Source organism: Fusarium coffeatum (assembly GCF_003316985.1).
Source record: "Fusarium coffeatum strain FIESC_28 chromosome Unknown BRIP53273_contig_179, whole genome shotgun sequence".
NCBI classification, from domain to species: Eukaryota; Fungi; Ascomycota; class Sordariomycetes; order Hypocreales; family Nectriaceae; genus Fusarium; species Fusarium coffeatum.
Genome location: NW_022157972.1, coordinates 128,883 through 145,602, shown reverse-complemented (window position 1 = coordinate 145,602; position 16,720 = coordinate 128,883). Strand labels below are relative to the sequence as shown.

Genomic DNA, 16,720 nt, shown 5'->3' with positions numbered 1-16,720 from the left:
TTGAGGGACATGATCTTGTTCTGGGAAAGGATTGTCATGAATTAAATCCTCGGGCCTTAAGTTGGCATGTTACACCATTTCGAGACTACCTACCTTTCAGAGTGTGACTCTGTGGATAGGACATTTGCATATTATATATATAAACACACATTGGCTTCTCTAGTATCAAGACGCTACTCCGTACACATGGATGGATGGATAGATATATGGATACCTGGTGGTTGGCGTGATCCGTTTGCACGTGAATAAATCCCTGCGTAAACAAGGTATTACGTGCGTGAGAGATAATTGGCATTGGCGTTGACCCAGCCAGCCACTCTCTTTTCAACGCGCACCCGGCCATGATTACCGAAGAGGCTAAGACGGTTAGGCCACCTCGGTAGTTTTATGTACATCCTGCAGTGTCGTGCAGGACAAGCGAGTCAAAATGTGAGTAAGAAATAGTGGTGATACACTATGTGCAGAGGGATTGAGTTGTCAAGGTTGTAGCGCAGTGAAGGGGGGATGTTATTCGCTGGGAAAGAAGGGAAGAGAAGTACTGTACTGTGGCTCAACCTTTAAGAAACGGGTGGTATTTTCAAGCTCGAGGTCGGGCTGATTGCTGGCTGTAAGAGGAAGCTGGGTTGTCATGGAGCACCAATGGGTCCCTCAGAGGCCCGCCGAAGCTCGCCAATTTGGGAGCTGGACCCGCGGGTACCTTGTAGCTGAAGCTGCCGAATGGAGTGGAGGTCCATTCATTTATTTACCAGGGGTAAACACTCTTTTTCTCTGCGTGATGTGGTTGGTTCGATTGTCAGCAATTACAGCGGGCCGAGGCTCTGAGGTTTAGCGCTATGATGTACTGTTAAAGTACTTCAAGTGCTATACGAGAGAACAAAAATACTTTTGATCTACATTTCCCAGCCACCTTCTTTGGTTTGTTGCCCCTGTCTTGTTGCAGCTCTGTCTCTGGAGTGAGCTGAGCTTGGGCACCTCACTTCCTCAGTACTATCTCATCTCCCAGCCCAGCCCAGCCAGGTCCAGTCCAAGGTCCAAGGCAAGGTCCCAAAGGTCCGCCCCCCCAGATCACCTCAGCGTGAGACAAACAAATCAACACCAACAACCCAGCTTTCGCTCCACTCCCGTCCACGTCTCCCCCATCTCGCCAACTTCATCTCATCATCATCATCAATCAATCTACGGCACCGGCGCTTTGTAAGTTACCATTCCACTTCACTCTCTATTCTGATTACCCTGGACTCGGCTTCAATCGACATGTACCTCATGTAACCAACAAACCGTTGCATTCATCCATCACCAGCCCAGCCATCTTTCTGTCCGTATTCATCCGTCCATCCATCATCGACTTTCCCCAGCTGTTCCCTTCCTCCTACCTCTCCAATCTCGCTTCCGTTGATCGAGTAAACAAAGCCATTGGCTAGACGTATTGAGAGAACCTCAATTGGTCCGACCCACCTCCATCTGCTCTTTCTTATCATTCCCTCGATCAATATCCTCTGTCTTGTTAAAACTTCTCTGTCATCCCTTGTCGTCGTGTCCATCGGCTGGTCTTTTGAGCGCGCACATTCCCTCTATCCCCACGTCAACGTCCACACGGATATTAAACCCCACCGGTCCAAGCTGAATATCTTGGCTGACTGTTTAGATAAAGTCTATCTCGCGCGTCTGACCCTTGACTGGAGCTGTTGATGACGCCGTCGCGGCTGTGTTGACTTTGACGATAACATCCGACGAGGACCGTTACGACGACCGCAACGACAAAGCCACCGCGCGCACCGTCAATACGAAAAGAAAAGGTCCAACTGGTCGATTCAATCTTTCAATCTGAAGCAGTTGACGTTGAGGCGAACTTAAACAATACCCTTAACTCAATCTCGACCAGCCACGCGCTTAATTAATTCCACCTTTTATCGCCAACATACCGTCAAATAATAGCAATCATGTCCGATTTTAAGGAAAAGGTGTCGGAAAAGATCCACGATGCCTCGGAAAAGGTCCACGATGCTACCGGTAAATTCGGCGGCATGCTTGACCAGGCTGAGGCTGGCAACATTCCCGGTACCAAGGGTAAACATCCTGTTTCTGCTGTTATCGGCACAGCATTGACTGGTGGTATGGGAAATGCTGGCACCAAGGGCTACCTTGCGGTAAGTTCAGCAAATTTTTCGATCCCTTGAGTCGAGGCGCATAAGCTACTCTGTTAGCTGTACGACTATGCCTTTGCGGGATTGCAGATAGGATAGCATTGGTCAGTACTAACGAGCGAGTAGGCCTACATCAAGGAGTTGGAAGACAACCCTCTCCGTACCAAGATGCTCACTGCGGGTACTCTAGCTGGTACACAAGAGCTCTTCGCTTCATGGCTCGCCAAGGACCGAAACAAGCACGGCAACTACTTCACTGCTCGTGTCCCCAAGATGGCCGCCTATGGCGCTCTGATCAGCGCTCCTCTGGGTCATTTCCTCATCTGGGCACTTCAGAAGGCTTTCAAGGGACGCACCAGCCTGCGCGCCAAGATTCTGCAGATTCTTGTCAGCAATCTTATCGTAAGTAAACAAACTACTCCTTTGGTCTGTTCAGATGTCGCGTGAAATGGCTTGTCATTAAGTCTGCGATTAATAGCCGCACATAATGCGGTTATAACATGGCTAGCCTGAGAGGAACACCATGAAGCGTCATCTGAATGGGCTGAAAATGGTTTGCAACGAGTCGCTAACCATAATCCCAGATTGCTCCCATTCAAAACAGCGTCTACTTGGTCGCCATGGCTCTCATTGCCGGTGCTCGTACCTACCACCAGGTTCGTGCCACCGTCAAGGTTGGCTTCTGGAAGGTGATGCGTGTTTCGTGGATCACTTCCCCCATCTGCCTGGCTTTCGCCCAGAAGTTCCTCCCTGACCAGCTCTGGATCCCCTTCTTTAACATCGTGTCTTTCATCATCGGCACATACATCAACACGATTACCAAGAAGAAGCGCCTTGCAGCTCTCCGCAAGAAGCACTTCGGTGACGACCGCCGATCTAACGCTGGCGACATGCGCCCAGGCCGCCCCGATGACTACCCTCCTCCTGGCATGGGCGGTCCCGGCGGTCCCAACCCTCCCTACTAAGCGGCACAATCTCAACCGTCGATCCGAGCCCGGTGAAGCCAAGAAGATAGTTAAAAGACGATAATGGGGGATGCGATGGCTTTAAAGAGGAGGGAAATGTGGAGATGAGAGTAAGCGAACGATGGCTTCTTGGTAGCGAGCGGATGATTACAAAACCGTGCTCGGATGGGCCACGTCGCTTGACAAGTATATACCCGAGATGAGGGGGTGAGTAGGACAGGTGCTTGTCCTGAACTCAGACTGTTGAGCATGTATCTACAAGAGTTTCTATTTTGGCGAAGGACATGGTGGAGGCAGATGTTAGGATATGTATGTTTGTATGTGCGAGCTGCTGGATAATGAAATGAACTAGTATTGTAACCCTTTTTAATACATCTGCTGTGTTCTAACCGTCTGGCTAGCTCTTGATGGAGTTGAACCTAGATTTGTTCGGGTAACGTATTTGATCGAGAGTGGGTGCGAACCCATAGTGTTGTTCGAAAGTTGGCAGATCTCAAGACTTTTTGATGAGCTCTCCTATTTTGCCGATCTTCAGGGGTCAAGCAGCATGTAACATTGCTTGTCTTGTCGTGGGCATTTCTCGAACCGCCTCGGCATCTGGCGAGTGCTCTCGCAGTCATGGTTTGTGGGTGCTCAGGCTGGACTCTGTCTTGAGGTATGCGGAACATCCCAGCAGCGCATGATGGTCAAAGGCCGTACGTCGTGGGTATCTTGATTTTAAAAAGGTAAACCCTTGGGTCGAAACGTATGTTTTGCACCACGATCGCTTGTGTTCTGAGAGCTTGTCACCTCGGTCGCAGGAAGAGCGACCGGGGGATTGGATCCTCTCAGCCTCCCTCCTCCGAACCAGCAGCCATAAACCCAGGGCTCCAATATTCCCACTCGCCCTTCGTTTGCTTGTCAACCCATAGCATACCTCCCGCAACAAGATCGTCTATCACCGTCCTGGCGCGGGCCCTGTCCCAACCCAAGTTATCTCTCAACATACCCACACTCACGTAACCCAGCACCTGCGCGGCCTCGACAACGGAGACCTGATCGTCGTTAAGCTCCCGGGGTACACTACGCACATACTCCTTGCGTCCAACGCGCACAACAGCGTATGCGCCGCCCAGCGGAGCAAGTGTCTGAACCGCGCGCCGAACGTCGTCGTCAGCGATAGGGTCAGCGCCATCCATCCGTCCTGCAGCAACGCGCTCTCTCAGATCAGCCAAACCGATGAGCCCTCCATTCTCTCCTCGCGTAGCGCCGCAGACCTCTACGATGCGCACAGCAAGCTCAAAGTAGAAATCGTTGACCGTCTTTCCCAGCAACTGCGCCCATATAGAGCTCCCGTCGGCACTACTGTTACTGTTACTGCTGGCTAGAGGATCAACGCCGATAGCTGCGCACATGCGAGCGAACTGGGCGCGGAACGCAGGATCAGAGCGGATATCGCGAGCGTGTGTGTTGGCAAACTGCTGGAGAAGAGAGCGAAAGACAGCGAGCTGGGTTTCAAGAGCCTGGGCATTGTTGGCGCGGAGAGACGAGCCGTGAGAAGCGAACTGTGCTGATGTGAGACGTGAGCGGTCGAAGGCCGCTAGGCCTACGCCTTTACGAGACATTGTAGGTAGATAAGGTTGAAGTCTTGGTGTTGAAGGAGGTTAAGTTGATGTTAGTGCTAACCGTTTAGAATTACGTCAAATGGCGGGGGTGGGGCCTGATGTGATGGGTATGAGTCTGTGCCAAACGATGCTCGATATCAACGCTCATATCAACATTATTGGAGATTTTTAGCAAGATGTCAGAGGATGCAAGTCAACGCAGCCAGCCGGGATATCTTATATACCAACTGTCTAGGCTATTCAAGGCTCAACTCCTCTTGAAGGGTGCCTGTACCCTCTTCCATCAAGGTTGTTCAAGGCGTTCCATAGCGGCTATCAGAGGCGTGTTCATGAGGTACCATAGGTACCCAGTGTGTCGGATTGTGTGCATACATATCGGAAACCATCTAAGTTTGGTACAATAGGATCAATTACAACTCATATCAGAGGAAATGATCGACTTCGAGTTGTTTAGTGTAAGTTGATTTGACCAAGTTTGCTGGTCCAAAGAGGTGGTGGGTCTGGCTTTAGTATTACATCGGTAGCACCATTGTGAAGGCATGGATAATTTCTTCCTTCTTTCAACTTCTTTCTTCCCATTTCATAAATCGCACAACAGAGCTACAACATATTGCCAAATCGTCGCAGTAATTCCCAGGTCTACAACGCATATTTACACGAATATCTATCTATCATGCATGCCATGTGGTGGAATGGGACCTCGCCTTCAACAGCAAGATTGTCCCTCCTAAATTCCAAAAGTGGTTTATGTGGTATGGTATCATATCGTCTCTGGCCTTGAGATTGTCAAACCGAACATAGTCTTCAGCCTTATTCTTCCTTTTTTGATAAGGTTCCTGCTGAGCCCTTCGCGCTGGCAGTCTTGGCTCACCGCCATCGCCATGGCAGCGTCCAACCTGCCCCCCTGAACCCGAAATAGTCGTCGCTTCGTTAACCCAGGGCGGAAACCTCGCAGTTCTAGACCTGCTCTATCTGTGCTACTGATCGGAGTACGTATACGATCACTGCGTTTGGCATTGAGCTTGACCGTCACCCATGTCGTCCTCATCGTCTTCCCAGTCACCGCCAAATCGGCCATCGCCTGAGTTCTCGCCCATCTGTCATCAAGTTAGCTATGCGCCATGCATGGATGTGGTGGTTGGAGATGCTTACCTTCTCAATATCTGCGTCGTCCTCATATTCGACCTCATCAACCTCCTCAGCCTCAACGTTCGCGGGAGCAGCGGGCAGCATCTTCTGCAGAGCCTCGTACTCTGAGTCGTCCTTCAGCCAGCCATCCTCGGGGAACTCAACCTTGACAATCAGGTAGAGATCGCCCTTGGTCTCACCACGCTTCAGGGGCATACCCTCACCAGGAACCTTGAGGACGTCACCTGGTCGCAGGATCTTGCCTCGGGGTCGCTCGATATGAATGCCTCGTCCATCGAGGTGCTTGAAGACTGTGCGAGAGAAACCGGATAGAGCCTCTCCAAGCGACACAGTCAACTCAGCAGACAGATCATAACCGATGCGAGTGTAAAAGTCGTGGGGCTCCTCAACCAGTGTGAAAACAATATCGCCAGGCGTTTGGTCCGGGTACTGATCGGCCTCGCCCTCGAGAACGATACGCTCACCCTGCATGGATCCGCGGGGGATGTAAATCTCGAGAACCTTCTTCTCTTGGGTTGTTCGCTTGCCCTTGCACTTCTTGCATCGGTCCTTCTCCTTGAAGACCTGGCCAGCACCCTGACAGTGGTCGCAAAGAACAGTCTCACGTCGCATCATGCCGGGGCCGATTTGTCGGAATGCCTCAACGATACCGTTACCCTTGCAGCGCTCGCAAGACGAGGACTTGGCCTTCTCCTTGCCGCCGGAGCCCTTGCACTGACCACACAGCACCTGCTTGTTGGCGGCAAACTTGACAGTCTTGCCACGGTAAAGCTCCTCCAGTGTCACCTTGTATTCTTGCTCCTCGTCGGGACCGCGTCTAGGTCGGCTTCGACCGCCGGGGCCGCCAGGACCACCAGGACCTCCAGGACCCATGCCGAAGCCAAACATCTGCGAAAGGATGTCGTTGAGGTCGACCTCAGGACCGCCGGGACCGCCGCGGGACTTGTCGAAGGCGGCCATGCCGTGAACGTCGTACATCTCGCGCTTCTGCTCATCGCTGAGAATTTCGTAGGCTTGTGTGACTTCCTTGAACTTGACTTCTGATTCTTCTCGCTGGTCCTCGGCGACCTTGTCTGGGTGGTACTTGAGAGCGGCCTATTGTAAAATTTGTGAGGGGTTGTTCTGTGGTTCGCTAGGAGTTGTGATCACAAACCTTTCGGTAAGCCTTCTTGATCTGTTCTGGTGTCGCGGTTCTGTCGATTTCGAGAAGTTCTATTCAGCCGAGTTAGCCATTTCTTCTTATCAACCACTCAACTGTAGCGATAGTGGGCGACTATTGCAGTAAATCTTTTCCTGAAGAGCGACACAAACTTACCATAGAGATCTACCTCCTCCGGGCCCGGAGAGCCAGCGTTAAAAGGGTCATCCATCTTGAAGGTTGAAAAAGATACTGTAGGCTACAGTACTTGTAATGTAATGCAGGATGAAGAATTGGTCCGCTCTGTCGATCAACTCTGTTGGCAGGGACCCGTAGAAAATCTTTTGGCGTGGATTGTAGCGCGGGGTACTGTACCAATTGCGTGCAGTAGCAGCAACACAATTCTTTATAACTGATTCAATAATAGGTATTGATGCATCTAATTAACTTAATAGATGAAACTACAACACAATAGTAACTCATTTTCTCCTTTTTATATAGTCTTTCTGAATAGCATGTGTTCTGCAAGTCCTGGATGCGTCACTCTCGTTGACGCCTGTTATTTCCTGTGCCCCTCCATTACTTTATTTGTGACCCTCACAATATAGCAGCGCCATTGTCGCTGTTTTCTTCAGAAAGTTCAAAAGGAACCGAATTATACTTCTGCTCTTCCCATGTTATGTAGATAAACTTCTTCAAATGCGCTTAAGATTTTACAAACCTGTGGCCTATGAGCAGTGGGATATATCTAATATCTTCAACGTCTCTATGTTCACTGATAAGAAATTTTAATCCTTATCGCTAAGAACTTTCAACATCTGCCACATCCACATTGTGGCGCACCCCTCATTCAATTAATGCACCGCCGCAATATCTTGCAACTCATGAGAGACTCGTCTAACTCACTCACACCTCTATTAGTATAATTGATCATGAGTGTTTCGTTTTCATCATGACACCATTATTACGCCGCTCAACACGGCTATCGAGAAGCTTAATACAAGCTCAGATCCTCCGTCAATCGACAATACCAGCCCGTCGGGGATTTACCAGTTCCTTAGTTCGACATGATCAAAATTCTGATATAGCGAAGAGCAATATTGAAGGTCTTACTGGAGAAACGAAACAAAATGGACAGCCAGCTAAGAAAACATCAAGGTTAGCTGCCTTGAAAAATCGTAGCCAAACATCAAGTGCCAGTAAAGCTGGTGTTAAAGAAGATGGACCAAGCCAAAAATACATTCTTGGACAATCAGCCGACAAACCAATTCGTGCACGTTTTGCACCATCTCCTACTGGATATCTACACTTGGGCTCGCTCAGAACAGCTCTTTTCAACAACTTGGTAGCCAAGGCAACAAAAGGGGGCGATTTCATCATTCGAATTGAGGACACTGATCAGGTAGGCCTGTCTCTGGGTCCATTTGTTTGAGATTACAACCATGCTAACACAAAAAGAACCGGTTGGTGCCTGATGCCGAGGAACGCATCTTCAAAGACCTTGAATGGGCTGGTCTCTCGTGGAGTGAAGGTCCTGACAAAGGTGGTCCATATGGCCCCTACCGACAGGTAACCTTTCACTGAACCTGCAAATCGGACTCATACTGAGATATCACTAGTCAGAACGCCTTGATACCTACAAGAAGCACACACAGACTCTGATCGACAACGGCTCCGCATATCGCTGCTTCTGTAACCAGTCAGTTCTCGAAGCCCAGAAGCGGGCTCTTCACGACGCTGGCAAATCTACAGCATACCCAGGAACATGCCGATCCGTCCCTCGCTCCGAGTCTGATGAGCGAGCCGCTAAGGGCGAGGCTCATGTTGTTCGACTGAACTCGGGCCGCTTCGGCACGCCAAAGTTCAAGGATGCTATCTATGGCCCCTTTCAGAAGAAGGAGCCCGAAGAGGACTTTGTGCTTATGAAAACTGATGGCTTTCCTACCTACCACCTTGCGAATGTTGTGGACGATCATCTCATGAAGATCACTCATGTTATCCGTGGCGAGGTTAGTATATACACCTATATCTTCTTGTGGTCATGATTCTCACAGTATATAGGAATGGCTCATCTCGACACCCAAACATCTGGCTCTTTACGAGGCTTTTGGTTGGGAACCTCCCACCTTCGCGCATCTGGGTCTTCTCGTTAGCAACGACGGATCCAAGCTCAGCAAGCGCAATGCCAGCGTTAACCTCTCGACGTATATGGAACAGAACATATTCCCCATGGCTCTACAAGCCTGGCTCGCAAATCTGGGCGCTTCATTCAAGAAAGGGGCTCAGACACCACGGTTTCTGGAGGATGTGGCTGAGAACGTACGTGCTGCCGGTTGATATAAACCGAAAACTCTTTGGCAAGTACTAACCGGCGAAACAGTTGTCGTACAAGTTTACTCGTGGTGGTATCAAACTTAACCCCCAAAAGCTCGATTTCTTTCAGCATGAATACCGCAATCTTCTTTTCAAGACTCCTCTTTCCGGCCACACTCCTCGCGAACAAGCTCTCATTAGAGACAACTTGCTCAACCCCCTTATCGACCAAGTCCATGCATTTACCTCGTCTTCGGAGGGAACTTCTGGCAACTACGAACACATCCAACCGCGCGGTACCTCTCTAAAGTGGCCCAGACCCTTAACTCTGGTCCCAGCTATGCTATCATCTGAATCATCACAACAGTCATATGCCTTCCAGATACTCGCACAAGAAACTTCACGATACGCTTCTGTCGCTGACATACCCCGTCTACTGCCATATTTGTTCTGGCGTCCACCCATCGCTGCCTACCGCGCAGCTTTTGCTACCGAGACTCCACGCCGTGATCTGATTGACCTAGTCCAAGATACTGTCAATTCGGCGGATAGCTGGGAAATGGCCCTCGACCGCCTGTTGGAGCGTATTCCTGCTGATCAAGCACCTGACCTGCACAGTGTCCTTCGTCTGATCGCTATCGGTAGTCCGCAGGCTGTCGGCAAAGCATCCCGCATTCTTTTCAGCGTGCTAGGTCAAGCTGAGTGGCGAGTTCGTGCTACCCAGGTGCGGGACCTGATGGAAGAGCTGGACTCTGGTGGTGAGAGTCTCCGTCAAAAATGGAAAGACGAAGCTGCAACCATAACTGCAGAGACCAACGCCGCTGCTGAATAGATCGTGTACAATATTTAGAGACAAACACCAGTCATCATCACTATGCTGTAAAATCAATGTAACATAATGTATCACAAACGATATATAAGCTATATGGAAAGACATTTGCAGATACTACTCAGGCTTCACATGTGTACGTCTTGATTGTAACAACAATTGTTTATAGTCAACATGCTGTCATAACTTCATGATTGATGTTAACTATGAACTTTGCCTCTCTGGGTCCCTTTTCCCATGCTCTTGTGACGAGTGATTACTCTGGTAATAACCCCAATCCTAAACTCCGGCTTCCCTCTAACATGAATCCCTGGTATGCTGGCTACTATGACATGCCTTCGAAAAAAAATACAAGATTAAGATAATGATAAGACCGCCAGAAAATAGAAAGAAGTCTGGCGTTGGAGATGTCTCTCCGCTCATGAGCTATCGCTCAGTGGTGATAAAAAGAAAAAGTCATAAATGTCCAAATACAGATGCGCTGTGTGGGTATAAATCTAAAGTTGAAAGATCCAAATCTGTGATGATGTTAGTGATCAGAAGATTCAAGTTCAAGTAAGTGATGTTAACATACCTCCATCTTTCCTGTCTCTGTTCGTTGTTTTCTTGCTTCCTCCTTAACACTATCGATCACCATTTCGAGATCGTCTTGGTCACCGACTGTGATCATGTCTCCGTTAGGCATGTCATCGTCCTTGACCTTGATCTTGAAACGGCGTTTGATGTTGAACTTGTCGCGGACCTTGTCGCTCAGTGTTTCAAACCGGGTATCAGGTTTGATCATGATGAGTTTAACCTCATCAGCGTGAACCTTGACCCGGATCTTTGAGACCTCAGGTCGACGACTGTTCCTGACAGAGCCAGGGCCTCGACGTTGTCCAATCATCTCGAAGTCGTTCTCGTTGATGGTACCCTCGTAATCAGAGGCATCCTCCTCCTCGGAGAACTGAGTTGGTAGTCTACGTCGGCTGCCAGCTGACCCTCTTGAGTTTCGGTAGCCATCAGTTGCTGAGTACATTGCGTAGACATCCTCCGGTGATTGTGTCTCCTCTGGAATCTGCTTGGGCCTCAACTGCAGAGGTGGGGGCTCCCTCTGCAGTGGTGTACCACGAGTGCTAGTCGATGCTGACCTTGGCATGGGCCTTCGGCTATCCGGGGGTGAAGCCGCTTTCTCGTACCGACGGTTTGGCTCAGCCTGCTGGATGTTGAGTTTAGCCAACTGGGGCTTCTGGTTGCGAACGGAAGCAGCTCGCGAGGGACGCTCATTCTCCGGTGGGGGTGTTGGCGGGAATACATTTCGGCCGTTGGGAGGCTCTGATTGTTGCCTCCTAGAGGACAGGCCAGGCTTGACGAGGTTTGTGGCAGCGAAGGAGATGTTGTCTGGGGGTCGGTCATCCTTGACTTCTGTCTTGCCCGCATTCTTGATCTCAGAACCAGCAAAGCCAGTAAAGGCATTGGCACGGTCTGAAGCAGCAACCAGTCTAGCCTTGCCGAGATAATCCTTGGTCTTGAGGTTTCGAACCTTGGCCTCGTTGGGGCGGTAGACAACTCCTACAGGAATAGAGAAGACGGTATAACCCTGGTGTGATGTTAGAAAGTTTCAACAAGCAACTTGCAGTTTACCAACCTCTGCCTGCTCCCTGATAGCATCATCGATAACATTGTGGTCCTCCACTACCTTCTCCTTGACGGCATACGAGAAATCTTGCATTCCAGCATCCATCTGTTGCAGATAGATGTAGCAAAGACCTCGGTTGAAAAGAACCTCACAGGAGTAAAGCTTGAATAGAAGACCCAGTTGAGCGTAGTCGATCATAGCGTTTCCGCGAAGGTATAGAAGAGTATCATTAAAGTTGGCGAGAGCCTCTTCAAAATCGCCGAGAAGGAAGTTCGAAACGCCTTGTTGGAAGTAGGCAACGGCGAGATATTGGTCGAGTCGGATAGCTCGCTGGTAACTCTCAACCTGGAGGAGAGGGATCAATATATGAAAGTACGAGAGTTTCCCATGGAGATAGAACTTACAGCCTTCTCGTGCTCTCCAAGCGTAGCATGAATCACGCCCATGTTGAATAGAATCTTGCTTGTGTCGCCAATCTTTCCAAACTCGTTAAGGGCCTCCTCGAATTCATTGTTGTCGTAACGACCTAGGGCTGCTACCCAGGTCTCAATCTCCTGTAGGAAGGATTGTATTAGCGGGCTGGTCTGCAAGATATGGCGTCTCTGAAGTGAATATCGGGTGAAGAGCGTACCTGTTTCAACGACATGATGGTCGCTGCAGGGCAATGTACCACAGTATAGTCAGATTGTTCGTTTTGGGAATACACAAGAGTCGGGATTAAAGAGCGATATGGAAGGAATCTTGTGGTAAATATGGAAATTCAAAAGTCGAAGGGAGAGATGGGGGGTTTGGTTTGGGCTGGGCGCTTAGATGTATGGAGGGCTGTGCCGACTTATTATTCGGAGGGCAGCGCCTGCACCTGAGGTGAACCGTAAAGTCCGCTGGCGGGGCAGGTACACACGCTAGGCACGGTACGGGGGTACAGGGGTCTGGGGATGCCAGCAACAGGGGCTAGGGGGGGGTCGAGCCAAGGCTGGCAGGGGTAGACTACGCTACAAGAGCGGTGTTGCTGCTGAGGTTGCCCTTGGTGGATGGCTGGAGCTTTGCAACGGTTGGTCTTTTCCCTGCTTGAGCAAGCAATTGGTGCAGCTAGAGACCTCGATTGCTTGGCGGCCGAGCCAGTGGCGTTAGCTTGGAGGGAGAAAAAGGCAAGTGAAAAATGAATAAAGGGATTAGTTTGATAGTTAATCGAGAGGAGATTATATTCGATCGTATGGATATTTGTTGCTTCATGCAGGTGCTTTCTACAGCTCTCAGTTGTTGGTTATATTCGAATGTTGGCTGATGAAGGATTCTTGATACGCGCTTGTTGATCAAGTCAGCGGATGAAGCTGTAGCTGCCACAGATGAGACAAAATGTGTGATCTCGATTCAGTAACAATTCTGTTCATCGACGCAATTTCAAAAGAGGAGACGACATTCTCGGCAGTATCTATCATACGTAGTTGGTAAAAACAGCGCAGGGCATTTACAGAGCCAAGAATTGGTCTGGTGTTAAGTGGGATGTTTCTCTCCGGTTCAGCTGCAAGAACATGGCAGAGCAGAAAACTTCCTTCAAGAACAAAACCGCCCAGACCTGTAGGGGAGATTGTTTCTCGGAATATTGATTTATTACTTGATCACTTCGAGCCAAGACTCAATGGCGCGGTGATGGGAGTGATTTCAATGCATAATTACTTGATATGACATATCGGGCGACTACTGGTTACTACATCTAGACTCAGCGCCTAAAGAAGACAGGAATTGGTCAAGAGATGGTTGTCACACAGGCTAAGTTACTGTAGCCCTCGGTTTACAATAATGTAGGGGACCTGACTCTCTACAACCACACTCTGCAGGGCGGGTCAGGGGGATGTGCAACAAGGGTCCAGCGTTTTCTTTTTCTTCTTCTTTTCCCATCTGCTACAGCCAGCAACAATGTTTGTAACTGCAGTCTGTATCCGGTATCTGTATCTGAGATCTGAAATGTATCCAGCATGTGCAACGTCTGATCGACCGCTAGCCTGTTGTAAGAGAATCGCACTCTTACCGGGCCGGGTTTGAGCTGCCAGCCCAATTCCTCGTCTCGTTTCGATTTCGGGTAGTTTTCGAAAAGAAGATTGAATGAGGGTCTGATCTAAGTGAGATTCGCCGATAGATTGTATCGCATGCCTATCCATCACTAACCGTTCTAGATCAGTCTAGGAGTAGTTAGTGATGTGATGAGATGACTAGATGAATGTGATGCAGATAGACGATTCGGATTACCAGAAATTCTGCTGGTGATGAAACCAGCTCTCCTGTTGAATCGAACCACTGCAATCCTCAGCCTCGTCAGATGCCTTGAGAATCGAAAGGTTCGATCCGAGTTCTGATCGTTGGTTGTTGATTTGGGGTTAACGGTCTGCCAGGGTTTGCTTAGACGACGGGGAAAGTTTACGCACCTGCTGCAGCGATTGTCACAGGTGCTGGTGACTATCAGGCACACCTTGTGATTGGATGCCAGTCAAGGGTCTTCCCTAGACGGCCCACCCCTCGGCGCCTACTACGAATCCTCTTTACGTCTAATGGAAGTGCCAACAACCAGAAATGGACTTGAACAGCAATTAATTACAGGATATACCCCGGTACAGCGCCATGGCTGAAGCTCTTGAAGACGCTACTGAATGCATCCAAGCTGCTGGTGTCGAATGACGTGCCTTCCGTGTCTCTCGATCAACTTTAATCTGATTCTAAGCGCCTTGGGTCAGACCGTCAAAGTGATAACCCGTAAACCCAACGGTGAGCTCCACAGGTCAGGCCCAGGACAACGGATCATGGCAAATCCAATCGATGCACTAGGCATGACTATCTCGGTCCCGAGTGCACGGGATCAAAAGAAGCTTCACCAGTGGTACTGTATGCGAGGTCCAATAATTGCCGGTGGATCTAACTTGCGGTGGGAGAAAAACGACGGGAAAAGACGTTATGTCTTTGTCCACGTACAGCCGAGATTCAACCCTAATAGCTTCAAGCGATCTTGGCAATGCTACGGGACCATGGCAACGGAGATGAGTACCAAGCCGAGGCCGGCATCATGAAATACGTGTTGCCATAATTAACATACTCGCTCACATGTTCATGGTAACTGACTGCTGCCGTGGGCATCTCTGCAAGTCCTTCATCTATTAGACCAAATCTCACCATAGAATTTGCCTTGTTGCTTCGATTACCGCGCGCGTTCTACGCTAATGCGGCCACTCAACACGCATCCATACATATGTATTCAAAGACCCAATGTAACACTGTCACACAGTGCCTTCATCCTGTCTCTATCACGCATGACAATGCTGAAGTTTCCCTCTCTCTTCGGGCCTGCTAACTTGGCCAACAGCACAACACGGATATAAACTCACCCCTTCTATCAAGGAGGCATTACGACAGCTGCGACTGCAGCAGTGAGGATGGTGCATTACTTCCTTCGGCACATAGCGATCCGGAGCCCCATGGAGCCCTTCCAACCTGCCAGGGGTAACAATCTGGTTACAGCCCGAGACCCGAAGACGTAGCAGAATGTTTCTAGACGTCATGGCATTCAGGCACCAGATTTTTGAAACATTATTGAGTTCAAATAATTTGTCTTATTATTCAGTAGTTACCTAGTGCAAATAGTTTATCTCGTCCAAAACCCAGAGATCTTGCTCATCAAACATAGGTTGCTAACTTCAACAAGGAAGCTGTTATAAACCCTTGTACCCAGCTAGCAGTTGTAAGGTTATACGGTTTAGGATAGATGGCCTAGGTAGCGATGATAGATGGAAGTTAAAGTCAGGATTTGCTTAGCCTGAATAGAGTCAATGTTTATTCAACAACTAGAACAAGCAGTCTTGGCTTAAGAGTTGGCTTAATCGGGTTTTGTTTGAGGTGTAAGCCAGAATCAATGCCATTTCTGCATGAAACCCAGCTATCAGTTTACTTCTCGTTACAGCCAATAGATTTTGGGGAACACAACTAGCCAGCAGTCCAACATTCGTCCGCTAAGGCTCGGCATTGTCTTAGACTTCAGATCTAGATAAGCCGTTAACAATCACTTTTCTTCGTCTGTGTCTTCGTCTTCATCTTCGTCTTCTCCTGTTTCTTATCGTCGCATCAGATCTTGACTCTATCTGTTATGCAAACCGGAGAGTTTGCCCTAATACCAAGCCGTGTTTCCGCTCCCGTCCTTCTCTTACAAACCCCCATGCTATCCCCGTTATGCTTCGTCTCAGTCTTGAATTCTGCCAGAATATAGAAGACTATTGGCTGTTGTGCGAGTATGATCGGTAGATGTACTAAGCATTATCCCTACATTATCAGCTGCCGTACCTGTACCTGGCAACAACTTAAAGCGTTGTGGAACATTGATACAGGTACCACTTTACACCACTGTCTCGCATGAAGCCCATGATTCTGTGGCTTGTCTGGAAGGTTTCATCTTCATCTCAGCCAGGCTTCAGTCTCAATGCACCGAGGCCGTGGATCTAAGAATCCACTTCCTGTTCATGCCCTTGTCACAGCATTTCCATCAGCTGTTTCTCACTCTTTATCACGAGAACTTGTGACCGCAAGAGATAATTCCGAAGAACTTGAGAATGGGCGTCTAGATTAATTGATTCTTCCGTAAGGACCTGTCATATGTCAAGCCTCTTGCCTTTTTGGAATCAGCATCGAACCATCATCCCATGTTCAATCTTATCCCAGAGTCTGGTATCGCACCACATCTCGCCACAGCACGATCGCCCGTTACAGATCCTCCACAAGTTACTTCCAAAGCCAGGCTCCCATGACAAGGGCTGTGTTTCAAATTTGCGGGGAGGCTGTGCTGTTAACCAGATGAACAGGATTCTTCAACGCATACATACACATCATACCACAAGTCAGAGTTCGTCCGATGCTCGACGCTATCCAATGCCAATGTTTGTTCGTTCTATCATCGATTCGTGATTTGGCAAATGATTCGCTA

The 16,720-nt window shown here is 49.2% G+C and overlaps 5 protein-coding genes across 5 annotated transcripts; 2 read left to right on the top strand and 3 right to left on the bottom strand.

Moving 5' to 3' along the window:
* Positions 1–1,940: 1,940 nt before the first annotated feature.
* FIESC28_07969 (uncharacterized protein) lies at positions 1,941–3,109 on the top strand (the record flags this gene model as incomplete). Its single annotated transcript, XM_031162109.1, has 3 exons — positions 1,941–2,147; positions 2,271–2,546; positions 2,729–3,109. The coding sequence occupies 3 exons, from the start codon at positions 1,941–1,943 to the stop codon at positions 3,107–3,109; spliced, it is 864 nt and encodes a 287-aa protein (XP_031013853.1).
* An 827-nt stretch (positions 3,110–3,936) lies between these two features.
* Positions 3,937–4,713, bottom strand: FIESC28_07968 (uncharacterized protein; the record flags this gene model as incomplete). The annotated part of the gene is made up of 1 exon (XM_031162108.1): positions 3,937–4,713. One exon carries the CDS (start codon positions 4,711–4,713, stop codon positions 3,937–3,939), a length of 777 nt encoding a protein of 258 aa, XP_031013852.1.
* Positions 4,714–5,714: 1,001 nt separating this feature from the next.
* Positions 5,715–7,232, bottom strand: FIESC28_07967 (uncharacterized protein; the record flags this gene model as incomplete). Its single annotated transcript, XM_031162107.1, has 4 exons — positions 5,715–5,810; positions 5,866–6,957; positions 7,016–7,074; positions 7,178–7,232. 4 exons carry the CDS (start codon positions 7,230–7,232, stop codon positions 5,715–5,717), a joined length of 1,302 nt encoding a protein of 433 aa, XP_031013851.1.
* Positions 7,233–8,130: 898 nt separating this feature from the next.
* On the top strand, positions 8,131–10,145 carry FIESC28_07966 (uncharacterized protein; the record flags this gene model as incomplete). The annotated part of the gene is made up of 6 exons (XM_031162106.1): positions 8,131–8,158; positions 8,218–8,402; positions 8,459–8,569; positions 8,620–9,009; positions 9,062–9,319; positions 9,381–10,145. The coding sequence occupies 6 exons, from the start codon at positions 8,131–8,133 to the stop codon at positions 10,143–10,145; spliced, it is 1,737 nt and encodes a 578-aa protein (XP_031013850.1).
* A 494-nt stretch (positions 10,146–10,639) lies between these two features.
* FIESC28_07965 (uncharacterized protein) lies at positions 10,640–12,406 on the bottom strand (the record flags this gene model as incomplete). The annotated part of the gene is made up of 5 exons (XM_031162105.1): positions 10,640–10,660; positions 10,717–11,721; positions 11,770–12,105; positions 12,165–12,314; positions 12,392–12,406. 5 exons carry the CDS (start codon positions 12,404–12,406, stop codon positions 10,640–10,642), a joined length of 1,527 nt encoding a protein of 508 aa, XP_031013849.1.
* Positions 12,407–16,720: the final 4,314 nt, after the last annotated feature.